This window comes from Rhodamnia argentea, chromosome 6 (genome assembly GCF_020921035.1).
Source record: "Rhodamnia argentea isolate NSW1041297 chromosome 6, ASM2092103v1, whole genome shotgun sequence".
Lineage (NCBI taxonomy): Eukaryota > Viridiplantae > Streptophyta > Magnoliopsida > Myrtales > Myrtaceae > Rhodamnia > Rhodamnia argentea.
In genome coordinates this window covers 26,722,901-26,750,039 of record NC_063155.1, presented here as the reverse complement: position 1 = coordinate 26,750,039, position 27,139 = coordinate 26,722,901, and the positions used below count along the sequence as shown (strand labels likewise).

At 40.9% G+C, this 27,139-nt stretch overlaps 4 protein-coding genes across 13 annotated transcripts; 2 read left to right on the top strand and 2 right to left on the bottom strand.

Moving 5' to 3' along the window:
- Positions 1-431: 431 nt before the first annotated feature.
- On the top strand, positions 432-3,002 carry LOC115727696 (DNA-3-methyladenine glycosylase). 2 transcript variants are annotated; one of them, XM_030657963.2, is made up of 5 exons: positions 432-878; positions 1,864-1,921; positions 2,010-2,093; positions 2,174-2,315; positions 2,425-3,002. In XM_030657963.2, the coding sequence occupies exons 1-5, from the start codon at positions 467-469 to the stop codon at positions 2,701-2,703; spliced, it is 975 nt and encodes a 324-aa protein (XP_030513823.1). In that variant the 5' UTR covers positions 432-466; the 3' UTR covers positions 2,704-3,002. The 2 variants fall into 2 exon arrangements, with proteins under 2 accessions (XP_030513823.1, XP_030513826.1); XM_030657966.2 differs by having other exon boundaries at positions 433-866.
- A 1,500-nt stretch (positions 3,003-4,502) lies between these two features.
- On the top strand, positions 4,503-8,692 carry LOC115727782 (transcription factor BIM2). Of its 2 annotated transcripts, XM_030658074.2 has the most exons (8): positions 4,503-4,900; positions 5,273-5,354; positions 5,738-5,807; positions 5,891-5,986; positions 6,723-6,926; positions 7,008-7,123; positions 8,070-8,202; positions 8,355-8,692. In XM_030658074.2, exons 1-8 carry the CDS (start codon positions 4,783-4,785, stop codon positions 8,454-8,456), a joined length of 921 nt encoding a protein of 306 aa, XP_030513934.1. In that variant the 5' UTR covers positions 4,503-4,782; the 3' UTR covers positions 8,457-8,692. The 2 variants fall into 2 exon arrangements, with proteins under 2 accessions (XP_030513934.1, XP_030513925.1); XM_030658065.2 differs by having other exon boundaries at positions 6,723-7,123.
- Positions 8,693-11,234: 2,542 nt separating this feature from the next.
- Positions 11,235-19,261, bottom strand: LOC115756670 (dipeptidyl aminopeptidase BI). Of its 3 annotated transcripts, none has more exons than XM_048280292.1 (12): positions 18,898-19,261; positions 18,086-18,246; positions 16,817-17,039; positions 16,597-16,741; positions 16,273-16,479; positions 15,951-16,085; positions 15,086-15,214; positions 13,751-14,166; positions 13,021-13,240; positions 12,368-12,561; positions 11,916-12,280; positions 11,235-11,550 (listed from the first exon to the last, which is right to left on the bottom strand). In XM_048280292.1, the coding sequence occupies exons 1-11, from the start codon at positions 19,257-19,259 to the stop codon at positions 12,085-12,087; spliced, it is 2,388 nt and encodes a 795-aa protein (XP_048136249.1). In that variant the 5' UTR covers positions 19,260-19,261; the 3' UTR covers positions 11,235-11,550; positions 11,916-12,084. The 3 variants fall into 3 exon arrangements, with proteins under 3 accessions (XP_048136249.1, XP_048136248.1, XP_048136250.1); XM_048280291.1 differs by having other exon boundaries at positions 11,934-12,280; XM_048280293.1 differs by having other exon boundaries at positions 11,934-12,280; positions 13,021-13,237.
- A 1,395-nt stretch (positions 19,262-20,656) lies between these two features.
- Positions 20,657-25,578, bottom strand: LOC115756688 (pre-mRNA-splicing factor 38B). Of its 6 annotated transcripts, none has more exons than XM_048280294.1 (8): positions 25,451-25,565; positions 24,984-24,988; positions 24,771-24,921; positions 23,167-24,003; positions 22,879-23,022; positions 21,428-21,531; positions 21,252-21,329; positions 20,657-21,119 (listed from the first exon to the last, which is right to left on the bottom strand). In XM_048280294.1, exons 3-8 carry the CDS (start codon positions 24,901-24,903, stop codon positions 20,724-20,726), a joined length of 1,692 nt encoding a protein of 563 aa, XP_048136251.1. In that variant the 5' UTR covers positions 24,904-24,921; positions 24,984-24,988; positions 25,451-25,565; the 3' UTR covers positions 20,657-20,723. The 6 variants fall into 6 exon arrangements, with proteins under 6 accessions (XP_048136251.1, XP_030552413.1, XP_048136252.1 ...); XM_030696553.2 differs by having other exon boundaries at positions 21,252-21,320; XM_048280297.1 differs by having other exon boundaries at positions 20,764-21,082.
- Between the last annotated feature and the right edge of the window lie 1,561 nt (positions 25,579-27,139).

The following is a 27,139-nucleotide window of genomic DNA, read 5'->3' as shown; positions in this document are numbered from 1 at the left end:
ACCTTGAAGTTTAAACCGTGATTGTAGTTCAATAATCAATCACTGCAGGTGCCGAGCTGATGAACTGTAGCAGCAAACGAAAGCGACTTCTTGAAATACGTATTAGCAGTACTGTTATCCCATTGATGACATGACATCATTCTAACTTAAAAGGTCAGATGTCATGCATTCTTTTCCGCATTTTCTTTAGTGATCTTTAGAATCTTCAACCGTAGCGGAGGTGCAATGGTTGGCCAGTCTCGATTCGTTCTCAATGCAGGTTCCCAAGCATCTTCTGGCTATGTTAATTTTGCTTGAAATTTAAGTAGCAAAAAGGGTTCATTCACAAGGAAACATACCCTTCACCAACCTGCTCATGTTCTGATTTTAGCAACCCACCTTTCTTCCTTCACTTAAAATCCCCCAAAGCCCTTTATAAGTCCCCATTGATAACCCACCCAGATACTTTCCTTATCCCATCAGGGCAATGTCTAGAGCTAGTGTGAGGAAAAATGTTCTGGAGACGAACAGATATCTCAATGAGAAGGATAAGTCAAGCCAAAGCTTTTTGTCCAGGCACCTGAAGAAGATATACCCGATTGGCCTCAACCGAAGCAACTCGTCCCTCTCGCTCTCATCCCTGTCCTTGTCCTTGTCCTTGTCCCAGAACTCCAACGACTCGTCCCTCACGGAGCCCACTTCCCCACTGGATCACAAGATATCGTTGGCGCTACGCCTCATTCGCCCACCGGAGAGAAGATCAGGAGTTACTGCGCCGTTCCCTAGGAATGTTCGGTCAGCTCAGAACCTGAACATCCAGCCCGGAAGCCCGACTCCAAGTGACGGTGGGGAGTTGAGGAGATGCAACTGGATTACAAAGAGCAGCGGTATGTTTTCATGTCACATTGTTCATGAGAACGCACCTGATAGACGATTGAAGTTTTTAAGCTTTTTACTTGCTGAAACATTGGCATTGCTCATGTTACGTGCTCACACAGACTCCCTGCTGCCAGCAAAGATAGTGCATGAGAAGAGATCAGCTTTGCATGACTAACTTAATACTCATTGTCACCATTTATTAAATGAAAACCTTATTGCAATTCAGTGTTTTGGATGAGTTCATTACATCGACGATATCCTAGTTTAAAGACCTCTTTCTTCACCCCATTAGTCGGCACTTATTGCGCTATTTCCTGGTTTCTGTACTTCCGAGTCGTAGATTTAGTCTCCTAATCACTCATTGTCGACTAAGCAGCACAACCCTCTCCGTCGTACGCCTGAACTGAACCTGCCTTACAAATAGCGTGAAAATGGGACGTGGCAAAACACCATTCCCCTAGGCAAAATCTAAGCTTTTGGCATAGATGATATGCCATCTATAAATTTTACCAGAGTGCAGGGAGTCGTAAGTCAATGTTTCTATTATGATAATTATTATTTTTTACCTTGCGTGGTTCCCAAACGTTTCAAAGGAAGAGCAGCTCGTGGTCGTTAGAGATGAGTAATCAACTGCACAGAGGACAGTGATGGTCAACCTTGGTAATAAAATCGACAACTTGCCCAAATTTAGAGTTGTCGAGCCTTCTTTACAAAGCACTGTTCTAGCTGTTGTCTTGTAACCCTCATCTTGATAGGAATATTGCAACGTCGTTGCACCGTGCCACCAACCGTGTAGCATCTTAAATTTTATCAATGATTCATAATGACTCGTCTTAAATCTAGACAAGATACCAAACACCCACAGGTCGTTCTAATATATACTCTTGCACCTACTTCACGGTGTTAAATACATGCATCCATCTATCTCACAAACGATAGCGACTATACTAGACTCGATTAAGAGATAATTGAGATTTTTGAATGACAAATATGCTTTGGATACAGATGAAGTTTACGTGTCGTTTCACGACGAGTGTTGGGGAGTCCCGGTTTATGATGATCGGTATGTCGAGCCTGTCTCCGATTGTCGATTCCATTGACGGCTAATATTTTTCATTACGTTGATTATCGTGGTACACTACACTACGCAGTCAGCTGTTCGAGCTACTCGCGATGTCGGGCATGCTGATGGACTACAATTGGACAGAAATTTTGAAGAGAAAGCAATTATACAGGTAATGATCATCTAGTATTATTAGCTCGTTATGGGACTCAAATTCAATCACACTAAGCAATTATCGTGTCACTGATGCAGAGAAGCTTTTGCTGAATTTGATCCCAACTCCGTTGCCAAAATGGGAGATGCTGAGGTTGAAGAAATATCCTCCAACAAGGCAATGATGCTAGCAGAGAGCAGAGTAAGGTGCATAATAGACAATGCCAAATGCATATTGAAGGCAAGCAATTTGAAGAACATTTACATTGGCCATGTACTTTTGCCGGTTCACATTATACCGATTATCGGATTAATTAGCTGGACATACGGGCTGGAACTAATTAATGCAGGTTGCGGGCGAATTTGGATCGTTCAGCAACTACATGTGGAGCTACGTGAACCACAAGCCGACGATCAACCGGTTCAAGCACCCGAGGAACGTCCCTCTCAGGACTCCCAAGGCGGAGGTCATAAGCAAAGACCTACAGAGGCGAGGGTTCCGGTTCGTCGGCCCCGTGATCGTGTACTCCTTCATGCAGGCCGCAGGGTTGACGATCGACCATCTCGTGGACTGCTACCGGTATGACGAGTGCACGAACTTAGCCGAACGGCCGTGGCGGCATATATGAACCGCGTGGGCGGGAGGTTGCCATCTTCTTTTTTTCCCCACGCGCGAAGGATCCGGTTTCAAGGATTTGGCCAACTAATGTGGAGACAGTAAGCGACTCTGTGAAACTGAAGTACGTTATACGATCCTTCATGGAACACCGGCCATGTAAAAATGTCGTCCTCCCGTGTAAGAATGCGCAGCGCGCACGTGGCCCGTCAATTCGTGCCGGCAACAGGACCCGACAAGATAGACCACTCTCTCTCTTTTTGTTGCTCGAATGAGAAGTGCAAGTTAAATTATAAAACCCCAATGCTTCGTGTAAATTTGTTCAGTGATCGTGTGATGCAATTGTAAGTTTTTTCAATTAGGATCCTTTTGTTTGGCGCAAAATTCATGTTTTGAAAAATATTTTTCGGAACATGATCGTTTGTATCACATACATAAATATATAGACGAAAAATAATTCCATTGTCCACAAAAAAAAAAAATAGTCATGTACTGTTGTTGATATGAAAACATCATTTTTTAACTATCAAGTGATATAAACCGGTCTTCTTTGTTAGAATACACGTGTGAGCAGGTTGTGTTAGAAAAATCTCGCATTGTAAAATCGGTGTGGTATGAAACAATTAATGTATCATAATTAGACTCATAACTTGGGATTAAACTTTTGAGTGAATGTAATTCAATTGGATATGTTGATGGAGCTCGGATTTAAGCTTTTTCTTGGCGATCTTCATAGGCGACGGGTATTGGACTTCATAATATTTTTTAAATAAATTCATTTTCCATGAAATAAACGGACTCAAAGTAAAGTTATGAAATTTTCTCGTTTAGTTACGCGACAAGGTACTAAGGGTGGGTTTGGTTCGACATTTGGAAAGAGCTTTGGGGGAATGCAAATGCTGAAAGCTAATGCTGGGGCTTCTAGTATTGGGCTTTCAGCCTTCCCAAGAGGAATATTTGGCCAAATGCTCCTTCGAAATGCTTGCCAAACGGTTCAACATTTTTCAAAGGAGCATTCGGGGCCAAATGTTACTTCTAAATGTCGAACCAAACTCACCCTAATTATTGGCAACTGCCTTAGCTATTGATATTGCTAAAAAGATAAAACAATTCTCATAAAAGAAATGCCAACCGGAAGCTTTTGTCAGAGAGAATATATTATGCTCATACCCGCCAAGTCCAGTTACCATTTCAAATTAAGAAATCATCTCTCTCTCTCTCTTTAATTATTCTTGCAATGAACGATAGCTAAAACATAACATATTAGCGCGACACTCCACGAACAACTACATTACATACTCAACTATACAAAAATCGCGTCATGTATCATTTTGGCCTTCTCGGAAAATTATCGAGTTGGTTAGGACCGACACCTAATGGGATAACACTGGGCGTTGGAGAGCCACCTTCCATGGCACGATCTTAAAGGGCTTCTGCCCCGAGAAGTACTTGACCATGGCTCGATAATTTCTTTCATTTTCTAGATTGATTAGATTAGAGACGAAGAAAAAGCGCACTCGTTGTGTGTATCGCTTGACATACACGCCCAACCGCGATGGTCCCGAACTCTTTGGGCGGCTTCCCGGCATGCCTTCGTGGCGCGACCCGTCGACCGGCTGCTCGAAAATATATGAGCATAGCAAGTAAGGCAAAAAGAAAAAAAAAAACAGATTTTTGTGAATATCTCGGGATAGCAAGTAAATTCTTTTCGATGGATTGCCGAAAGTCTCTGCGTCAGAAAACGTAAAAAAGAGAACTTTTTTCCTCCAAAACCTCTGTGAGCTCACGGGCACCGCGTGAGCTCACCCGCACCGTAACGACGCTCCACCACCTTCCTCTCTCTCCTCTCCCCCCGAATACCCACTTCCGTAGACAAACCCAGTCATGGCTCCTGCAACGCAATTTTCGTGCTAACAGTTGCTGTCCCAACAGCGCGCGCAAGAGACCCATTTCTTGTACCTATCGAACCCTCTGTGTGTGTCTCTCTCACTGTGTGTCTTCGCCGACACATCAATTTCATCGATATCACGGCGGTGGAAGTTTTTTCCTTTTGTTGCTGCGTGGCTCCATCGAATTCGAGCTCGGTGGGAGGATGAGATCGGGCAAAGGAAGCCAGGAGTACGAAGAGTACGAGGAGGAAGATCTCAATTTCAAGAAAGATGGCCCGTCCTCGAACGTTTCGAACAGTAGCAACAGTGCGAATCCCAAAGGTGCGGGCTTTTCCGATCGTGTCGCTGCCTGTTTTTGGGATTTTCGCTCCCCAATTGGATAAATTTTTCGGGGGACGGTAATTTCTTGTTCGACGTGCTAGTAGACGCTTGCTTGTTCCACCGGTTTCGGACCCAGTAACTCGGTATGCGTTGTTAATGAGTTGTTGATCCGGAAATGGCTCAACTTTGGGCCTTTTGGAGATACGCGTTTCATTTTTCACTTCACTTGCTGGAAATATACGTTTTTTTTTTATTTTTTGGGCCTCTTTCGGATATGTTGACATGTTGAGTTTGGTTCGTTGCTGAATTGTAGTTCTAGTAAGCGGTATTGGTCCACCCTGATTGTGGAGATTTGCAAATTGTGAACTGCAGATAAGAGCAGCGATAAAGCAAATGCCATAAGATCGAAGCATTCGGTCACAGAGCAACGGAGGAGGAGCAAAATCAATGAGAGGTATGTCCTTTTGCCTCCTTATCAGACTGCTCGATTTGATTATGTTGTGTATGATCATCCTCCGGTGGTGAATTTTGTGATAGTCTTGTGGTCTTGTCAACAGCTTGACCGTGATGCACTGTGTTCGATTGGTGATAGCAAATTAAGTTGTATTGTGTTATGCACAGAAATAGGATGAACATAATCTTGGTCCTACTTTTCTGTGACATTCAAATTTCTTTGCCTTATCAAGTATTGTTTTCTTCTCACTTCCTCTTTTACTCCACCAGGATTTATTGTCAGCTCATCTACTATCCCATGACATACAAATTGCTTACCATGAATGAATGATAACTTTTGGATCGATAGGGAGCCATTTTTTCATGATGGTACTTTGATTTCAGATTTCAGATATTGAGAGATCTCATACCCCATAGTGACCAAAAGAGAGATACAGCATCTTTTTTGTTAGAGGTAAATCGAGTTCTTGAAGAATTTCCATTGCTTGTGGTTCCTTAAGATGCTTTGCCTAATTGGTTGATTCTCACTGCCTGCAGGTAATTGAATACGTCCGCTATTTACAGGAAAAGGTACATAAGTATGAAGACTCCTACCAGGGTTGGAGTTCAGAGCCCACCAAGTTGATGCCGTGGGTCAGTCATTGTTCTGGCTCTTGTAATTAACTAAATATAAAAAATGTGGGCTGTTGTGTGTTTCCTTCAGTGTGCTTCGTCATGGTGTTCTGTTTTGACATATATTATTATCTGGATATGCCTTCTGTGTGTTCACTCTTCTGTTTTCTGTCATTTCTTTGTTAGACTTGTATCTCTTCGCTACCACAATTAGGATCCTGCACCCAGTTACTGTCGACAGTTGGTTATGGGTCTTATAGTCCTACAAGACAAACGTGGGGGGCATCTGTTGATGCACCTTATTATGGAAAGTTTTTCCTTTATGAAAGTTTTCTCTTTGAACTTGAGTTATGATTTTTCTTATGGGTAAGTTTAATAGTTGGGTGTCGTGCCCATTCTACGAGGTGTCTCCATTAACTGCATTATTTGTTGAATTTCTGCAAGGCACCTTTTAATATAGTTTCTTGATGAGTATATTTCGTTAAATTAGAGGGACTGCTCTTCATCTTGCTCATTGCCACACAATGCAACGAGAAAAGTTACTGGAAGTGTACTACTCCAGAAGCAGAATGACAGACGTGGAAATTATTCCCTGAACTATGTGTTGAATATCTAGTAATCAGTCTTTTCACACTATTGTGTGAAAAAGCAGCACATCAACATATATGAAAGTTTGTTTTCTATTATGAACACGTGTGTTCTAATTTGCTTACTGAGTAGACTTCTCTCGGTAACTTTTGGTTCTTCCTCAAAGCAGAGGAATAGCCATTGGCGTGTTCAAAGTGTTGTCAGCCCACCTCAAGCCATGAAAAATGGTTCTGGTCCTGTGTCGTCTTATCCTGGAAAGTTGGAGGAAACTGGCACTGGCACAACCTCAAACATGCTTGCAAGCTCACAGAATACATCAGAAATTGATCCTGGAAGAGATCTCACAAGCAAATTCATGGTTCAGCAATCAGAGGTAGCTAAACAGGCAATGCACGTCGCCGTTCCTGTACCTGTCTCAGTCGGAAGTGATGATTTGATTTCCAATCATCTTCAGAGACCGTTTCCAGATGCTCAACCGACGGAGTGCACTGCAGACACGGCACCTGATCAGCACGAAGATCTGACTATTGAAGGGGGAACAATCAGCATTTCAAGTGTTTACTCTCAAGGGTGAGTATGGATCTGTGTCTTTTATCTATATGTTTAAGTTATCAAAGATGGGCCTTATCTTCCCACTATATCAATACGTCGCTTTTCTCAGCACAGCGATTTCCGTAGTGGTAGGTTTTTTTTGTTCTCATGATCAGTTGTCCCTCTTCATGTCAAGAAACTGTTGCATATTTGTTTCTCTTCATGATCAGCTTTCCCTCTTCAAATCCTACAAGCAACCTGCATAAAAGAAATCTTCTATGATTTGTTCTTATAATTCTCTTATTTTCCAATGTTGTTGATGTCGAGATTTTATCGAGGAGACCTCTTGGAAATTTAGGTTTATGATGACTGGCATTTTATGCGATCCTGTTATTGGGTTTTTAATTTCTATTTATGAAACTTATATGGGCTGCATTATTATAGGCTTTAATATTGCAGTTACTGTTTTATCCACTAAACTTATATAAGCTGTGATATTCGACATGGGCAGTTGCTTTTGTCTTTTACATTTGGAGGATGTGCACTATTCTATGTCCTGGTTCATTTCAAATGTTCCTATGCAATTGCTTCCAACTTCTCTTCTAGGCTTCAAATTTGTGCTTTATTTATTATGAGCTTGCAATTGCGCTGACTTGAACTTGGAGCGAGTACCATATCTGAATTTGCACGTTATTTGTTGAGCCATATAATTATGATGTTATATTTTATTTTGCCGAACTGTTGATCCTTCTTATTCGGTGTTTTTTGTATTCGCTCGGTTGTATGTCAATTAGACAACCAAAACTTATCTCTCTGCTCACTCATCTAAAGTGGTATTCTTACTCCATAGCAGCTGAATGTTCTAACCATGTCATTATCAGCTGAGTTGAGGCTGATTCTTTGGCATACCGTAATAGCACCATCTTCTTGGATTTAGATTTATGGGTTGAAAAGTTGATTTCGAATTCTATAATGCACTCCGCAGGTTATTAAATTCACTGACAAATGCACTACAAACCGCCGGTGTGGATCTATCACAGGCCAGAATCTCAGTCCAGATTGACCTTGGAAAGCGGGCGGATAGAGGAGCGCTTGTGACTGGAACTTCCATTCCCATGGTACGATGTGGGCAATAGACTCCGTTCTTTTCCCTTCACACTGGTGGTTATGCTTGTCTTGTCACCTTCACTTATGTTAGCGATCTCACTCGCGCTCTGTCTTGTCTGTCCTTCTGGCTTTTTGTCCCTAAATTTTCTGGTTTGCTCCTCAGGATCACGGTAGTCCCAATCCTGGCAATTCAACAATGGCCCATGTTGCAGATGCAAGAGGTGAAGAAGCGTCGGATCAGGCGCAGAAGCGCCAGAAGACATGATAAGTTAGATATTCCTTCCATCCATTTTTACTACTTTACTTTGTTTCCATTTGACCTCTTCTCTCTCTCTCTCTCTCTGGCTCTTGTTTTTCTTTTCCCCCTTCCTTTCTTTCTTTCTTCTAGGGGGGAGGATACCGTATTGTCATCTCTTGTGGATATTCTTGATCTGATATGGCATCGGATCCTCACTGTTTGATGTGGCTAATGGTTCAGAGATAATTCCATGATGTGTGCTACATATGGTCCTTGTTGGTTGAATGCGGTTCGCTATAACGATAAACAACAGTCGCCGAGGGGCCTGTATGAACGGCTATTAGACCCACATTCTGCAGAATATATCACTAAAAATGGGACAGTGAAACTAATGGCGAACGAATGATGTGAGCGTATAAAGTGGTGGGAGCTGTTCAGAGATAGAGGTGAATCAGTCGGACGCTCGTTTAATTTCTTAACCAAGCCGTGCATGCTTGTCAAGCAACTGTCTTTTGCATTGTAAGAAAACGGGAGGAACCATACGGATCCCTTCCGTATCTTCCGTATATACCAGTGTATAGATACGCGAGTGGACCACAGTCATTCGAGAAAACAGAAGCTCCAGGCATCAACTGATTTATTGGGGGCTCGAATTCACTCTGGGATTTTTCGTGGAACTAGGAAGATGACAAACTGCTCCTTTATAGACCCGCAGTTTTTACCGGATTTGATGGCATTTGATAATAACGATGATGCATCCCATGATTAACATTTGACTTGCATTGGTGGGGCGCGCCCGGCCCATGATGGCTCTAGTGCTGAGGAGAATAGGTCCATTTACCCATTTTTCTCCCTCACATTTATCGGATCGGTTTTCAAATTGGTGGGAAAAGTACCAAATTTTTTTTAAACTTGTTATATTGATACCAATTTAATCATAAACCTTTTAATTGGATCATTTTAGCCCTAAATGTTTTTGTATTGACATCAATTTAGTCAAACCGATCAATTTTGTCCGAAAATTACTAAGTGGATGTCGGCCGTCCGGCATGACATTTTCAATACTATTTTTTTTTATTTTGTATTTTTTTTTTCATTTTTGCTCTTGGTCAAGGGCTAACATGGGTGTCCTGACCCTCCCCTATGTAAGATCCGCTAGTCGAACCTTGCTGGCTATGGATGAGGGCCGTGACATCCTCGATGGCCACAACCGAAGTCGAGACGCCCGTGATGCCCTTGCAGGCCCCAAATTGGCCCTCGCATGGTTTGGGCGAGGGGCCGCACAATATCACAATTCTGTATATTCCATTTACTATAAAAGTTCTTGCCGGCCAAGAGCCAAAAAAAAAAAAAAAAATGTAACGCACAAAAAATAACAAAGAACAAAAAAGTAATAAAAAAATTTAAAATATGATTAAAAATTGTCATGTTAACGCCGATCATAGCACATTAGTACTAGTGCAAAAAGTTTAGGATTAAATTGATCCAATTAAGAAGATTAGGACTGAATTAATACTAATGCAATATGTTTTAAAAATTATTTTTTGCTTTTATCCAAATTGGTCAGTTGGGATTTTATGAATGGGTTGAAATGAGTTATAACGAATAGAAGTAAGCTCAAATGAGTTTTGACTCAAACACATCTTTTAAAGAATATCATCAACCTCGCTCCCAAAGAGGAAAAGAAATTGCGTGCGGCCATAACACATACGTTCTCGAGCACGTGCATTTCTCGTCGCAGCGGGCATCAACGCTGTGATAAACGTGAGGTACTCATGGATTCCGCCGGCATTGTTGTGATCATCGCCGATGAGATCGAAGTCATGCCGACCTCGGAGTCCGAACTCGAACTCGACTTGAGAGTTCCAAAATTCAAGAATTTTTGTATTATCAAATTCATTCTCGACCTTTACTGTTATTCCCCGTCTCTTGGCCCTTCACGCTCGATCTGGATCCGATTTGACAAAAAGAAAGACAAGTCTCAAGATACTACGTAGCATCAGAGATGAAGTAACTCACATTTGACCCTTTTTTACTTCATCAGAAGACACGCCTGGTTTTGAACCTTGTCCGTGCCGATGATAATTTGTTGTCGAGACTATGAGTAAAATTTGAATTAAACACCTGCCGATATCAGCATGGTGGTGAAGGGTTTGGGGCGTCAGAATTGGTTTCTATCTATGATAGATCCCGGGGTTCAATGCCTTGAGAAAACAAATACAACATTTGAAGACTCAGATTTGCGTTCTTGCTCAATAAACCCAGATTCGGATTTATAATAACTGAAAAAACATGGCTTAAGTTGACCAGTGATGAGTTCATCAGCTGGAGGGCCATGTACTTATCCATAATGATTCACTATTGAAGACCGGACAAAAAGAGGGTGATGGGTCAATAGATGGTGGAATTCGCCATCGGATGACTGCCAATGAGGACACGGGAATAAGCAGATGCAGAAGGCACATCCGGTTTCTCGGGGGCCTTTTCGCTTTGACTGTCTGCAAAAGAACAAGCTCCGGCGATGGGCAGTGACGAGATAAGTATATGCTAAATGCAGCTCTCCTTTGCGGGGACGAACAAGAAAACATATCAGCCACTGCCAGTCCAGAAACGGAATCACAAATAGAGAGGGCAACTGAGCGTTTAACTGGCCTGTTTACTAAAACTTGCTCGCTGCAAAGACGATACCCAGTTGATTTAGCAATTGAAAATCAACCGTCCCTGCAATTGCAGTCACAGCTTGGACAACAAAGTGCAAATTAGAGCGACGAGGTGCAAGAAGAAAGACAGCAAGGATTGTGAATGTTCCCCGGGCCAAAAGTTGATGGATGCATAGTACATGTAGGACTAGCTGCGTAAATTATGTAACAGACTCGGAACAAAGTTCCGACCAATAATGGGTCTGAGATTTGAGGCCTGTAATCCTGCATAGAAATTAATACGTAAAAGGCAGCAGGCTTTGAAGATTCGATAAGCGTGCAAAGATGGCAATCCTACTTCCCAGTACATGAAGGGCGGGCAACTGCTCAGAAGTTCCGGGTGACTGCATATCAAGCAGCCCTATGTGCTGAAGCTCGGGAAGGGGACTGGAATTCCCGGGTGTCTTCACGTACAGAACTATCTGCATTGTGACAATCAACTAATCGTATCGGTATACTTCAATTAACAACGAACTTAGGGCTTCCTATTCTGCACTAAAGTAACTGCAGGAAAATATATGAACAAGTGACCGGTTCCCCAGGTCAACCGAAGATATATATTCAAATCTTGATAATGAACACATCAATTTCACGAACTTACTTCACTTGAAGTCACTACCACCATCCCAATAAAACTAGTTAAAATGAAAGATCTTTCATGCATCCACAGAACATCAAGACACGTTAGCCAGAGAAGTTTTTCCAGTAAGAATATACTCAGGTAAAAATTTTGCCTAGAAACACATGAATGAAACAATCAAATAGACATAACGTAATAAGAACTGACTAGGAGAGGATAGCTTACCCTAGCCAAAGCCCTGTAATAGCACGCAACAGTCCCTTAACGTGAGTGATAAATGGAGGAAGAGCGTCGAGCAGGAATTTGTTAGTTGAGCACAAACCTGAACACATTGTTTTTACTCACCAATAAAATTGACTTTTCAAGCCATACAACATCACTTGTTGAAAGCCCCAGTAACTTTCATCAGAAACGCATAGTCAAAAGCCGTTTCCTTGAGATGCCTATAGTGTCCCCCTTCACCAAAATGTCCCGCACTCATATTTGTTCTCAATATTACCGAATGTGAACAGCGGGTGCACCCAACTTCTCTCACTTTAGCCACCCACTTTGCAGCTTCCCACACTCCAACCCTGGATCATCAAAATCAAAGAAACCACATCAATCCTATGAGTTGAATCGCGAACAAATGCAATTGTACAATAATGAAGACATGCCACCTTGAGTCAAGAAATGACGCTGAAACAAGGGTTGATGGATGACATCCCCCTTCCCGAATGTTATCATAAGGCGCATAACTCATGATGGATTCAAATTGCGGCAAGATACGAGGATCTCCGAACTCTTCATGGTCCAATATGGAAAGCGGCATAGTAGGATCCGACAATGTATTGCATATATCAAGAAAAGGTACCTGGGGCACATTATCTTGGTGTCATCACTCTGAAGTAATCAAAAGCAAAGGTTCAGCATGATCTGATTACTCAAACTCGCAATAATGAGCAGCGTTCGGCAGAATTTCTTTCCAGTTTGAAGCAGATCAAGGGATGATTACTCAAGAAGAAGATTTAAAATCGTGAAGCTGCTGCAGCAGGTGACAGGATTACGAATCACACATAATGATGTTAAACCTTTGCTGCCATTGTTTGAAGTAACTATGTCTGTCAGGGGAAACTGATGCTCCATGAGCAACGAAAAGACAAATATTAGTAGAGTCGTCTGAAGTCCATAACTCACATAGAATTCACTAATTTTTCTTCAGGAATCCTAAACAAGGAACTTTGAAACCATAAGCAATGTGCATAAACCACTGTAGACAGACAACATAATAGACTAGATGTATGATTTGTGAACCGCACTGGAAAGTGCCTACCTTCATAATTGCAGCATGAAAGAGACCTGGATACATATTTATAGCAGCCCCCACAAGAAGACAGCCCGCGCTATGTCCCATAGAACAAAGCTGATCATCACGAACATAACCCTCATGAACAAGGTACTTAGCACATGATGCAAAGTCATGGATAGAGTTCTGCTTGTATGCCCCACGGCCAGAAGTATGCCACATGGAATTAACACCACCACCGCCTCTGCTACATTGAAAATGGTATTCAAAAGATATATCAAACTACAATATGTGACAAAACACAATTTTGAAGTAGATCATTCAGATGCCAGCTAACTTACTGAAAATCAGAGCCTGGACTACAACAGATTATAAACAGACTGAGCAGACTACATTTGTTATCCCTAATCCAAAATATAAATTTCGGCAGATAACAAAGGCAGTAATTAACTTTAAAAGAGTTCTTATTCCTTAAAATTATCTTTTTCCCTTTAAGTATCTATTAGAGGAAAAAATATCCTCTTTCATATTTTTCTGGGGCGGCTAGTCGCTGTGCTTTGTCTAGTACTTTGATCGGCATAAACCAGCACATCTGATATAATCAACAGACAAGCCATAATGTTTATGCCAGGGAGAAAATTTAAACCTTCAAAATCATTTAGACAAGCCATGTCGACAATCCTGACAAGAGCTGTTTGCTCCTAATGGATAAGTATCAAAAAAGACAATCGATGACCAAAAATCTGGTTGAACCAACCTCGCATCAGCAAAAGCAACAACCCAACCGCGGTTGAGTAGACTCAGACGATTTGGACACCAGCTTATGTCTAGAACTTCACCGTATGCTCCATATCCATGCAAAAGGCCTGGACACTTTCCCTTCTGCCACAATGTTTTAGAGTAAAGAATGGTCAGAGGAATCCTGACACCATCATGGGAAATAACATCCTTCCTTTCACAGCAGTACACATCTGAGAAGTCCTTCCAACCTTGCATTGCACTGTTCTCGTCGGGTTCCCCCTTCATGTTCTCTACATTTATAGGGCTGACAAAGTTTTTGACATAGTCTGTGGTAGACGATCCAATGTCAGCTGAAACACACCTCACTTCCTCCTGTTGGATGGTGGAGAAAGTACGTCTTGACATATCATACTCAACAACTACATCAGGCATCTGCACTTCAAATAGGAAAAGTATCATATTCGAGGAATCCAACATAACTTAGGCCTTTGTTTTGGCACCACAATTGCAAGTTTAAGGCACTTAGTGATACCGAAAGATTGACAAAAATAATTTGAGTGGAAAATAATTAAAAGCTCTTCGTTAGATGAGAAACATCGTCATTGCTTTTGCTCTCCCATTATGTCAAAAAGAATAACGAATGCTTAATTTATGTAGGAAAAATACAGCCACATTGGAAATTCTTTTCAATTCACTTTTTAGGGGAATAAAAGATCTTCAAATGAACACACATCACTATGATTAAGCGCATATCGTATTATTAACCTTTTTTTTTTTAGTTTAGCAATTAGGTAGTGTCCGGCCCATCTTTCACAACTCCCCATATAGGCTTGGCGCATTCAGAATTTGACTTCTAGAGTGCTCTCAACAAGACTTGAACCCAAGATCATAAGGAGAGGAACAAACTCCCCCTGCCAACTAACCAACACCTTGTTGGTAATTATTAACTAGTATTGCTCAACAAGTCGAGAATCCATATTTGAAATTAAATCTCTTTCAGTTGAACATATAACGATTATACATTTTCAGTTCGCAATTACATTCCAGGAGAGGTTTGAACACAGGCTGAGGAAGTCGCGTGATTCATGTTCAACTAACTAGGCATAATATAACAAGAATTTGCTCATATCAAAAGATAACTAGCTACTTAGAAGTTAAATCATACAAGAGTCAAATATCGGACTACATCAGCATCTAGAGGAAGCAGAGGTGAAACGGTTTAAGAGTAGCAAGGAATGGATAAGAATACATAAACTGACTAGCATAAAAGAGGTCGATACAAAACAAACATTCCTCAAGTAAAGAATCCATACTGAATATGCAAGTTTCCTCTTGAGATAAGACAGTATACCACAGGAGAAGATAGCACGGCACGGTATGCTTGACTCGTAAAGTCATGGTTGGAACCAGGAAGAATGCTGCAGAAATTTGAAGGGACAGGAAAAAACCACGGGTTTAGATGCTCAAGGGTCACTGCATGCTGCAAAACAACAGGGAATGATTTGAATATTAGTACAAAAAGTGTTACAATCGTGACAAATAAGACGCTAACAATAGAAGTCAATTTATCTATCCATGTTTCGCATGACAAGAGCTTTCCATCTCAACGATGGACACTGAAGTAAAAGCCAGCTCATCAAAACAAAGAAAGACAAACAATTGCCAAAAGAATTCAATCAAGGCAAAAGGCCGCAAAAAGAAAAGACGCACCAAACAAGCTCTAATGACTCTATTAAAATGAACCGGTTTTGTATTCACATCCAAGGTAATTTTTGCAGATTAAGGTGAATGTAAGAGAAAAGCCTACACAAGATCATTAAACTTGTGCCTACGGCAGAATGAGAATAGTACCACATACAATTATTTCAGCCGAACTTTTACTAAGATTAAAAGTTGTACCATGAACAATAATTTAATAAATATTTGGAAAAGAGAAGATAATAGATATGCGACATATTCATATTTCTATTGTTTGTCCGAAAATGTTTGATATTTTGCAGCTATCTATAATTCAAACGTATTTCTTGTTTGTACTAGAGAGATGAGTGAATATACATTGAGTGCAATCATTTTCTTTAATTTTTTGAACAAAAATCCATATAATTGAGATATCATCAAAAAGCTAGAGACATGACTAATTAAATTTGATAAATTTAATATATAGAGATATCTTCCATTAGGAAAGAGTTTAAATACAGTAAAAAGATGTGACAGACCTCAGAATTAACATTGATGGGTAAATTGATGGAGCATAACATAGGTTCACCCTGCTTATCAATGGAAAGCACCAGATGTCCATTGAAAACATCCATGTCTTCTATAGTCATACTTGCGCCAGGAAGGATGACATTCTGCCAGGAACCAAAAGCAAAAGATAAAAGATTTGCAGACAACCGAAAGAGGGAAAGAAATAACATACTCTGATGCTAAATTTACAAAAACATTAAAAAAAAAAAATTAAAACAAATTTTAAATTAAATTAAAATATTAACTTATAACATCCAACATCTAACTTGTAGCACACCACGAAACAATCACCTGAAACTTTCCCAGCTCTGGATCCTCAACCATTGATCTTGCCAAGTAATAACCATGACCATTCCATTCCACACATTCACATAGAGGGGCATTTGTGAGAATATAGAAAGAACCACAGTGATGCTCCACGAAGAACCTCACATCAGATACACGCTTACATATTCTTCTCAAGCCACCAAGAGGGTTCTCAGCATCTATCACATAAACCTGTAGAAAAGTGACGGGCTATATTGACAACACTGTTGATGACAAAAGACTTATTAACATCTCTATAAATTCATAGAAATAGCAAATTAAATGAAAATGGAATAGGTAAGGTCCTTCCTCAGATGAATTCCTTGAGCTTGAATTAAGAGTTATAAACTTGCCATCTTTCGTTCCTGTGATGTCCACACAGTATTTGGAATCTCTTTCTGTGAAAATCACTGCGTTCTCCAGATTACTTGATCTTAATTTAGTGCAGAGGATCCTGCAGACAAAAGCTGATAGTAAAATTCTAGGACACCGCAGAAATTTGATCAACTTCAACAATCAATATAACTACCTATAAGGTCGTTGATGCTCGTCGGATAGAGTATAGAAGAGAGTGGAGCCATCCTTAGCCCACGCCACGCTAACAACCCCTTCAACTTGAATATTTGGAAGCATACATCCCCTTTCAATGTCCTTGACTTGAAGCTTAAACCACTCACTTGCATTTGTGTCAACGGTATAAGCGAGAAACCTATGGTCCGGGGAAACTCGACACATACCCACATGGACATAACCTAACGATGAATAGGAAAATCATTTCAATTTAAAAGAGATGCTTACTGTGGAAGAAGGACACACTCTATCTGTAAGAAAAAACATGGTGACTTCCAACTTAAATAATCTTATACACAACTATGTTTCATTTACTCCAGAAGTTGGTCTCTGACATCTACCAACTGAAACTTAGAACTCATATGAATCAAATTATCTAATGCATCAATGGGAAGACATCACCCGAGTCAAAGTAAAAAGATACAAGGGGGATCTTTGCAAGAGTTGCTATATTTGTAAATATATACCTTGTCTGTCCTCTTTTCCATCTATATACTCCAGGTAGCCTCTATTTCCTGGACCAACGGGAGGACAACAATAAAATTCTGGCCCTATGCTATAGAGCTCCTTTGGAGTTGCGTTTGCCCCAGCCATTTGGCATCAAAATCAAATTACCGAGCCAGCTTGTAAAAGACAAGCAACCACTGCTCCCCCATCTTTTGGCTAATGCTTTTTTGGGTTTTCAGTTAACTTAATAGTACTGCCAAAAATGACTTTTATGCTCTATTTGGGAGCTCCTAGGCGAAGAAATTGGGAGGAAAATACTCACAAATTTAAATTTTCCATCTTTTTTTGTCTCACAAAAATTTAAACTTTCCACTCAAACTTTCACAGACCCTTTTTCCCAATCCCCCAAAAATAGCATTAAAGTGCGAAATCTAATGTAACAACATTTTTTGATCTACATTATTATAATGATGGGACTAAGTCAGAAGAGATTAACTTCCAATGTTACACCTTCAAAACACTACCACTACTAAAAGTCATCCAGATTTAAAAACCAAATGCAGAAAGCCATAAGTCAAAAAACTACAGCCAATAGCCTAGACCCCCTAAAGTAGTTAATCATTGCAAAAAGAAAAGAAGCATGCTCTAAACAAGTTGATAATCTAAAGGAGATATCCCAACGGACCGACATTCTATTAATCAAAAACTGTATCAGGCAAAGTAAGACAGACAGTCACTAATCTTATCCTATAAGCTATTAATGAGCGTACAGAAAACTCGCCATGTCGCTCTGCTATTTCATTCCAGTCAAGTAGGACCTGCTCTCTTCCTTGTTGTCCTCTCACATAGCTAAGAATTGCTTCTGCCCAACCTTTTTCAGCTTCCAGCCTCCTACATAACACTGGAAACTCCTTCCCTTCGGGTATGAATTGGTAATATAGCCTGTTTGACCACAATAATGATGTAAGTAGAGTTCACTTATTCAGCTTTGTAGCTTCCAATTTCAACAACACCAGGAACCACCCAAACGATCAAATTAGTACTGTCAAAGGCATGTTCAGAAAAGACTATTTTGAGGTGAAGAATGTTAATCGACCCATAAAAATGTGTAGAAAAACATGCAATTTTGAAGCTTGCGGAAGATAGGGCAGTGAAATCTGGAAAAGCATGTACCTTCTACCTCAGGCGATCATAATACTACAAAACACATCAATGAGCTTGAATCAACGCCTAGAAAGCTGATTTTTTTTCAATAAACCGTACAGGTGGGACTTGGGAGCAAACACAAACAGAATTTTCAAAGCAAGCTTTCCCAATTCGCATTTATGCCCTGGGAAACAAGAAGCAACATTTGTCCACGAGCTCGCGTGGCATCAAGCAACTAACCAACCAAAACACCCAAACGAAGTAGACAAAAGTACGAGCCCAGGATAAAGAACACTTCTTGGTCGCCCAAAGCCCTCAATTCCCGCTTTAAAACATCAGTAGCACCAAATGGTTGAAAAAGTAAAACGAAAAGATCAAAACCATGACGAACAACCGGTCTGGAATCACGATCGAGTAATCAATATCTATAAAAGACAAAGAACAGACCAGGGACCCCATCGCTCCGGCGGAGTACGAATATCAGCGGGGACTCGACTCTTCATTTCGGAAACCAGCTGGGTCTGAAGCTCCCTCGTGTCGGCCATGAAAGCTTGAGCGTAGGAGTTCTCTCGGCGGAGGTGCTCGACGAACTCGGGGTCGTCGACGTCGGACATCCAATGAAAAGGGTCTTGCCACGTCCGACCGTGGGCAGAGACGGCGAAAGGAACTCGCTTTGGGACGGGAGGGGGTGGTCGAGGGAGAGCGAAAGAGGTTTCTTTGCAAACGGCGGACATGAAGCGTTGGCGGCATGAGCGGGTGATGGTGAGGACGAGGGAGGCCCTCGTTGGACGGATGGAGGGGAACGCCATTGCGTGTCCCCGATCTTGAGCTCTGTCGTGTTGGGACTAATGTTTGATGCAAGCTCGTTTTTGCAACTATGCTATGAGCCTGTTATCATACACAAAGGTACCTGTCCCCGCACTTCGCAACGTTCGCCCTACGATGCGGCCATGTCCATTCAAAAGGGGCGGTAGTGTTTGAAATCCCACCACCAAGCATGATTAACGCTGTGATGCTCTTGCTCGCCGGTTTTGCACGAGAGTGCGAGTTCAAATGTCGAGAGCTGAGACGGATTCTTGAGAAGACTCTACTACCATCGCGTGAAGAGAGTGGCGACTGCCGACTGCCAAACCCAAGCTGGGGCACTAGCAAAGAACAGCAAAACTGTCATAAGTTGTAAATGGCTCTCACTTGAATTTCATAATTTTTTTTCCAATAACCTAAGTGCCATTAATTTGAAAAATTAATCACTTACGTGCCACTTGCCCGACGTGAACACTAAAAAATCTTACATGTACATTTTTGTATATTTATTTTCTTTTTTCCACTACTAGCGAGTGCATCCTCGCCTAGGGCCATCGCAGCTGTCAATGACCCTTGTAAACATAAGAAAAAGAAAAGCATAAAAAGAATTCCATGTTAAAATGGAAAATTAAATAAAAAAAATTCACATATGACAAATTATCGAAAATGACACTCAAATGATCAATTTTAGTCCGATATGTCACTTAAAATTATACCACTCAAGTGAGTGTCGTACCAAAATTATGACTCATGTTGTTCTTATCCCAACTTAACCATATATTTCTCGAATAAATTGTTGTTAACCATATATTTTCTTCCGACAATAAGATTTCAATTGACAATTTTGAGATAGAGAAAATGGAATGAGAATATAAGCATCTAACTTAGGCAGACGAATTGAGCCATCATCATATTTTTGCCCAATAAGGCGGGAAATATTCTGGATAAATGATCCGATCGAGCAGTCCTTCCCAACATTTCTTCTTAACCAGGAGTCAGAGCGATAGAATCATGCGTCTAATAGCTAGAACAATGACTTTCGCTATATCCAGTGATTTTTGTAAATAACGAATTTACCTTTGTTGACTCATTTTCTTAAATGATATAAATGAACCGAGCCTCTCATTTGTACACATGGATAATGATCGCCCTACCGAGAAAATGAAGGGCAGCGCAGAGACCTTGTTACAATAAGCAATTCTCTCCTCCAGATGAAATTACTGCATACGATAATCTCTTATCCAAGAAACCTGTGAATAGGCAATTCATTACCTCGAAATTTGTCACCTTTTTTAATTTGCGTCAACCCCCTTTTAACACAGACACTCAGCAATACTCGTATCATTGGTAAGATTTCGATGTAGATGAAGAAATCCTGAATCAACCTCTTGGATAAGCCTGCTTCTGGTCAGTGTACTGTTAGTGTGAGCCAAGCATAAGATTAGTTGGCCAACCATATGCTCGATTCACTAAAGTGCTAAGAAAGTGTGCAAGGCATACCAAGCTATTGCGGCAAAGCTGCACTTAAAATCTTCCCAGCAAAAATCTGAAATTCCGGGATGCAAGTCGGCATCTTTCTTAGTCACACCACAAGCTAAAGGTACCAGAAGTATAACTTTTACAAAATACCGCAGCAAGAAGTCATACATAGCAAATCTGAGTGTGCTTAGAGTCCCAGACCAACCGTTCGGCCATCCCTCCTTCGAAGTCCAGCGGTGTATTGTTTCTCTAAATCCAATTGCAGCTCCTTCTGCTTTTCGGCTCGCAGAAGGCTGTTCCCATTTTCGCTGTTTGCTTGCGGCTCCACCTTGAGCTCGCCCTTCACACCCTACAATTGGCCATAGGTACCAAGGCAACCTCAGACTCTAAAAAAGTGTTAGTAAGTGAACTCTATGAAGGAGAATTAACTTACTAAGGCAAAGCAACAAGAGATTCTTAACAGTCCTTATTGGAAATTTAGGACGAAATCTACATTAGGAAAGGGGAATGGGGTTTACCATGAGCTTGCTAAATTTTTCTTGCCGTTCACGATCAGCAATCAGAGACACATCCCAATGGTGAGCAGGCTGCAAAGACTGAGAGGCATGAGTATAGAATCTACGAAAGCAACAAAAGCAGGTGTAGAAAGTTTCATCCACTGGGCAAATCCAAACATACGAAATCATTGCCATACCTCTTCAGTAACTGTATTTTTCTTGTTCCCCCAAAGTAGCTTCTTTTTTTGTTCAGTAGATAAGTAGCCAGTTGGTCCAAACCCACCAGCAAGATTCTTATTGACTGAATTCAAAGAGACGACACGATCACCACAGAAGCAATTATAGTTACAGAGATCAAAACATCAAAATAACACATCAACTTGGAAAGGAGCACTGCATATATTATCCCAATTGCCAGGCATCTCAAGACACATTGATCCCCAAGTACAAAAAATTCAACTAATGTGACGGAGGATAGCAAATAAGAACTTCTCATCAGATAACATCCTTCAACAATTAACAGAAGAAATCAACAAGTGCATATCTTTGTATAGAAGGCAGGGATGGAATTGTGCTGCCAAGAGGGGGCCAGATGATCACTTTTCCACTCTTCTTGACAGTTTTCCTAAATTATTTGACTGATAAACCACTCCTGCTTCCAGGAGGGTATGACATATGAATTAGATTTCACAGGTTTTGTAGGAGGTTGCATGTTTCACTATATACCCAGTTCAGGGAAACTGTGCACGAAAAGACATTACTAGATCATTGAAAAGCAACTTAAGGTATAAGGCCACAGAATAACCTTGCCTTCAGAAGAAACCCGAAAAGGCTCATAACGAGTCGAGCTCTATATGATTGACAAGATGAGAAAAATACAGAATGACAACAAGCATCAAGAGAAAGCTCCGATGAGGGAACAATAAAACTAAGAGACAAGTCAGTCTAGACAAAGGTGAAAGACCAAGTAATCATGCTTCAAAATCATCTCCCAAAAAGTTTCAAAACAAATTAATGCAATTTCCCACAAAACCGAGTCATAAATGTTACTAAAATGAACCATAAGGGAAAAGATCAATTTTACTAGACAAACAGTGGAACAAGTAACCGAGCATATGTCCTTGAACTCATGATCACATTTATTATATTCCTTACTGGAGCATATGCAGGGCATCACAAACCTGATTTGACAAAGAATCAACCAGTTAATTGATAACAGCCAAAGCCCATCTCCCAGGGCCAGGAGAATAGAGGAGAAAATTTGTATTTCATTAGAAGAGAGAATTAGCTGAAGCATTTTTTGCCTCAAAAATGTATCAGTCTCAACTAGATCCAAGTCATAACAAAAACCATCCCCCTTGAAAATATAGAAATAGAGAAAGGTTATAGTTTTAATGATAAGAGAGGAATAACTGAAGCTTGCCTCAAGGAGATATAATTGTAAGAGGATATTCCAACAGGAAACTAATGTTGTTTACAAGAAGCCAACATACCCACATCAAAACAACCTTTTCATAGCCATACTTCAGCAAGATAAGTCACAACCAGAATAACTTAGAAATGCAACAAGTAGATCATAACAAAATTAAGGCAAAAAGATCCGAACACATGAAGTTAAATGTTAAACAAAACAACGAACAAAACATACCCATCTCAGCAGCCCTCATAGCAGCAGATTTTGCAGCACTCAGATCATTAGCAGCCTCAGTTCCACAGGCATGGGGCTGTGATTCAATTGCTTTGACACTGGTCTCCTGAGATTCCTTCAGACCCAATGAGTGCTTCGCATTATCTACCATGACAAATAAAAAAAGTAACGAGGCAGTATAAGGAATAGCAAAGAGGGAAAACCCACATTTACCAAACCTACTGAAATCAGACCATCTTGAGGGAGAGTGATGAATGATGCACAATTAACAACTGACAAAAATATTACCATCCTTGTTGAAGATAGGGTCCCTTTCGGAGCTGAAAAGCCTCGGTCTTTTGGTTGGGGAACTCTTGTCACTCTTAAAGACAGTTGAATTGTCTAAATGCTTATCTGCTCCTCTTTTCTGCTGATCCTTGTCCTTCTTCATAAGGCTGCAATCATCAGAACTCTTCTTTTCTTTGGCAAGCTTTTGACTGTCCCTATCCCTCACATCATTTCTATTACCTTCTTTAGATTGATGTCCATCAGTATCCCTTCTAGCTGTACAAGAACTATGGTACCCCTTGGATTCTTCTCTAGAAAGAGTCCTATCAATTCGGCGATCTCCTGAACTCCTGTGATAATCCTTTCTCTCACTTCGATCATCTACATCCCGCTTACGACGATCCCTCTCTGACTCTTCAAAATTATCATTTCTCCTCCCAGACTCTTTTTCCCTATCTTTACTTCTGTGACCTAAGTCGTCATACTTATCTCGGGAATATCTGTCCCCATCCTGTGTAAAGTCCTTCGATCTGCTATAATCACTGTCTCGCCTTGTACGATCAGAATAAGAGCCCCTTTTTGATTCTCGAACCCCATGAGTGGACTTGTGATGATCCCTCTCTTCTTCATCCATGCGATGTCTGGTCTGCTCGCCAATTCTAGAGAAACCACGAGAACCCCTGGAGGCATGACGATCAGAATACGTATATGAATCACCACCCCTGATGTAGTGGCTCCGTCCAGAATCTTTGTATAAATCCTTCTCATCAGCCTTCTTTCTTTCTCGATATTCAGGGGGCCTAGAAGCATCATCCCTTCCATACTTTGGGCTATATGCCCGGACGTGCTCGGGACTCCCTGAAGAACATGGAGAGAAAAGTTTCCAAGGGCAATTACTAATAAAATTTTGTAAAACACAAATTACTCATTAGGAAGAATTGCTTTGTCACAAACTGCTTCAGCAAGAGAAGTGCCTTTTCAGTATAATACTTCACTAGGTTACTTTTGGTACAGAATAATCAGCCAAAGAAACAATTCAGTACTGACATATCTGGTGAACAATGTGCACGAATGCTTCAGAAAGCAGATTTTCTTTTCAATGTAAAAGATATCCACCGAATTTTTAACAAATATTGCTTCCCACAAGCTTTCCTCTATTTTGCCAAATGTAGACACTGTCCTTGGCAGTAAATTTTTATGCAAACCTCTCGAGTTTTTTTTCCTACTTATGCCTCTTGGGCGACAAATTATATAATATCCTAATGTTGCTGAAAATGAAGTGCATACATGAGCCATGAATGATCAAATGCCCACCAGCCATAGTTGTGACAATGCATTTCAAATATTACACAAACAACAATAAAAGCTCAAGCGATGTAATCAAATTAGTTAGAGACATCTCAGCCCAATACCATTTGGAAAGTGCCACACTGAACTAGAAAAGTGCTATAGAGCAGTGACGCTTCAATCAAACTAAAATTTCATCGTGATCACAGCAAAGACCACTGCCCACTAATTCCAGAATAGTCAACATCGAGCAGTTCGAGAATTACATATATAACAGACAAATATCGAGACCTCACAATACCATAAGCCATCCGTCAAAAGATGGAAAAGGAACAGACCATCGGATGAAGATGAGTTGCTAGCTGGAGAATGACGTCGATAGTTCCTATTAGACGCGTCATTCGATGGCTTGTGGAATGCTGCCTTCACATCAGCAATATTTGGAGGCGAAGACTGAGCTTTGGGGTCCATGATCAATAGCAGCACCTGCTAAAAGGGTCATCGTTCTTAACATAAGCACATGAAAGAACACAACACAAACTGATGTACACAATTCAGTCCTATCAGGATTCCAAACTCCCATCATACCTATCAACGTAAATAACTCAAATTTCGCCTCTCATGCATTTTCCAGCCAACCAAACACCAAGCAACTAAGAAACGTCACTCGTGCGCTTCAGAAGCAGGAAACGCAGCTCAATTGTCCCACACAAGCGATCGAGCAAAAAAAAAAAAAAAAAAACGAACCATTTCGAATTCAGGAGACGAAAAAACCTTAAACCTAACTCGAGCTTTTGCTGATTAAATTGAAACGAAAAATAATTCAACGACGAGAACAGGGCGACAAAATCGTCCCCGATAAATCTCTTCCCCTGAGCAAATAGCTCGTGCGCCCAACAAATCGATCCAAGCCTCGGAAAACCAAACCGCGGCGCCATCATATCACGGGAAACACGATGAATCGATACGAACGAGACACGAAGAGGAAGGAAGGACGGAAGATTCTCAAACCTGATGATCAACGCGATCAGCTCGAGAGAATCGCTCGGAGCAGAACACGAATCGGTTCGCCTCGCTTTCGGTCAGCTTGCAGATTTTTGCGACAATGGGGGGGGCTCTGTGTGTGGGAGTGACAAATATCTTCGTCCTCAGCTGGTAGGCTTTGTTTTGGATAGAGCACGCATTTGGGCCGTGGGGCCGTTTTAATGGGCTTATTACATGCGTGTCTAAACAAAAGGCCGAGGAGCCCTTGCCCGCCGTCGCGGGGGCCGCCGACCCTCGTTCGACCACTAGCCAGCAGCCGCCGGCTAATGCCGGCCGGACCGTAGCGGTGCCTTACCTCCTCGGATCCTACTCCTCCCTATCTATCCTTTCACTTATTTTCATTTTTCTCTCAAAATTTCAATAATACTTTCATTGATATTCTTTATTTATGATTTATTTTTATTTTTTGAATGCCACGCAGAATGTAATGTCGGTTATTTAACAGCGAATTAATGATCACGTCAACATTTTAGTCCGTAACTTTGTTGGAGGGATCGACATAAACAAAATAATATGTATAGTTTAAGGAGCCACTTATACCAAAAGAGAATGTTCGTAGGGCCGATTGAACATTTTGAAGAAAAATTCAAGAGCTACACAACTTTTTAAGCGACGATATAGTTAACTTGGATAATTTTAACCCCTAACTCTATGAAGTCTAAACATTCATAAAGCTCGTAACTCAACATTCGAATAAGATATCCTAGCAAAATATAAAATGCCCTGCTCAAGTTTCGCCAACATCTTTGCAGGCCAGCACATTTGCACCTTGAGTTTTGTCATTCGACTTCAACTTAAAATATGAATTTAGCTACTATACTGAAATTATTTACCCAATGCCCACCATCCTAAAAAAAAAAAACCTTGACCTGAAAATGTGTTTAGCGCGTAAAAATAAAATTTCAATGAAAGCACGTCGGATTATGTATATTTATGATACGTATTTTTGCCATGAAATATATTGTTTGCTATCGGTCCGTCCGCTAAGAGGCAAAACTGTTCTTTCGCATCCTTAATTGGAGTAGCGAAGACCCTTTTCACATGTTGGCCATCCCTGACGATGAAGGCATAAATAAATTTTTCACATCGACGGTACGCCTAATTTAAAAAAAAAAAAAAAGCTCTCCAGATTGACGACGAGCACGTAGGTCGCGACAATGTCATCGCTTTTCCCTCTCCGTGAAGGCAGGGAGAAGAGAGACACTGAGGTGGAGTGATGGGGGGGACCGGACCAGCTCATGAAAACCGCCGGGACGTCGTTGGCAAATTGGGTTTCACGTTTTGTGGTCTAACTAGAAGTCTTGGATCCAGGCAGTAGGACCCCGGATGGTCCACCTGGCTCATCACTTGTCCCCTTCAATCTGCATCGCGGGTCCGTGTGGTATTAATTATGAGTGCCGTGTGTTTAGCAAGAATCGTACCGGATCGGATCGGCCTGTAACAGTCCAATTTTCAATTTCGAGTACCCGGATTAGATCGGTATTAATATGTATATACACATGTATTTCATATTTATGTTTGAAAATCCTAAATCTCTAATTACTAAGTATGTTCACGTGTTTGAAAAATCCCAAATCAAATACCGAAGAGCTTTATGGAAATTAAAACTTGTGGTATTATTGATTGTTTTTTCTTCGCCTGAATAATGTGCGGGCACTTGCCC

Coding starts and splice junctions, on each gene's coding strand:
- LOC115727696 (XM_030657963.2), top strand. CDS start 467: ATGTCTAGAGCTAGTGTGAGGAAAAATGTTCTGGAGACGAACAGATAT. Junction 1,922..2,009: donor GTCCCGGTTTATGATGATCG/GTATGTCGAGCC, acceptor TACACTACGCAG/TCAGCTGTTCGAGCTACTCG. Junction 2,094..2,173: donor AAGAGAAAGCAATTATACAG/GTAATGATCATC, acceptor TCACTGATGCAG/AGAAGCTTTTGCTGAATTTG.
- LOC115727782 (XM_030658065.2), top strand. CDS start 4,783: ATGAGATCGGGCAAAGGAAGCCAGGAGTACGAAGAGTACGAGGAGGAA. Junction 5,987..6,722: donor CCACCAAGTTGATGCCGTGG/GTCAGTCATTGT, acceptor TCCTCAAAGCAG/AGGAATAGCCATTGGCGTGT. Junction 8,203..8,354: donor CTGGAACTTCCATTCCCATG/GTACGATGTGGG, acceptor TTTGCTCCTCAG/GATCACGGTAGTCCCAATCC.
- LOC115756670 (XM_048280292.1), bottom strand. CDS start 19,259: ATGGCGTTCCCCTCCATCCGTCCAACGAGGGCCTCCCTCGTCCTCACC. Junction 16,742..16,816: donor GAGCATCAACGACCTTATAG/GTAGTTATATTG, acceptor TTTTGTCTGCAG/GATCCTCTGCACTAAATTAA. Junction 16,480..16,596: donor GCTCAAGGAATTCATCTGAG/GAAGGACCTTAC, acceptor ACTTTTCTACAG/GTTTATGTGATAGATGCTGA.
- LOC115756688 (XM_048280295.1), bottom strand. CDS start 24,903: ATGGACCCCAAAGCTCAGTCTTCGCCTCCAAATATTGCTGATGTGAAG. Junction 21,532..22,878: donor TATGAGGGCTGCTGAGATGG/GTATGTTTTGTT, acceptor CTTTGAATTCAG/TCAATAAGAATCTTGCTGGT. Junction 21,120..21,251: donor AAAAATTTAGCAAGCTCATG/GTAAACCCCATT, acceptor ACACTTTTTTAG/AGTCTGAGGTTGCCTTGGTA.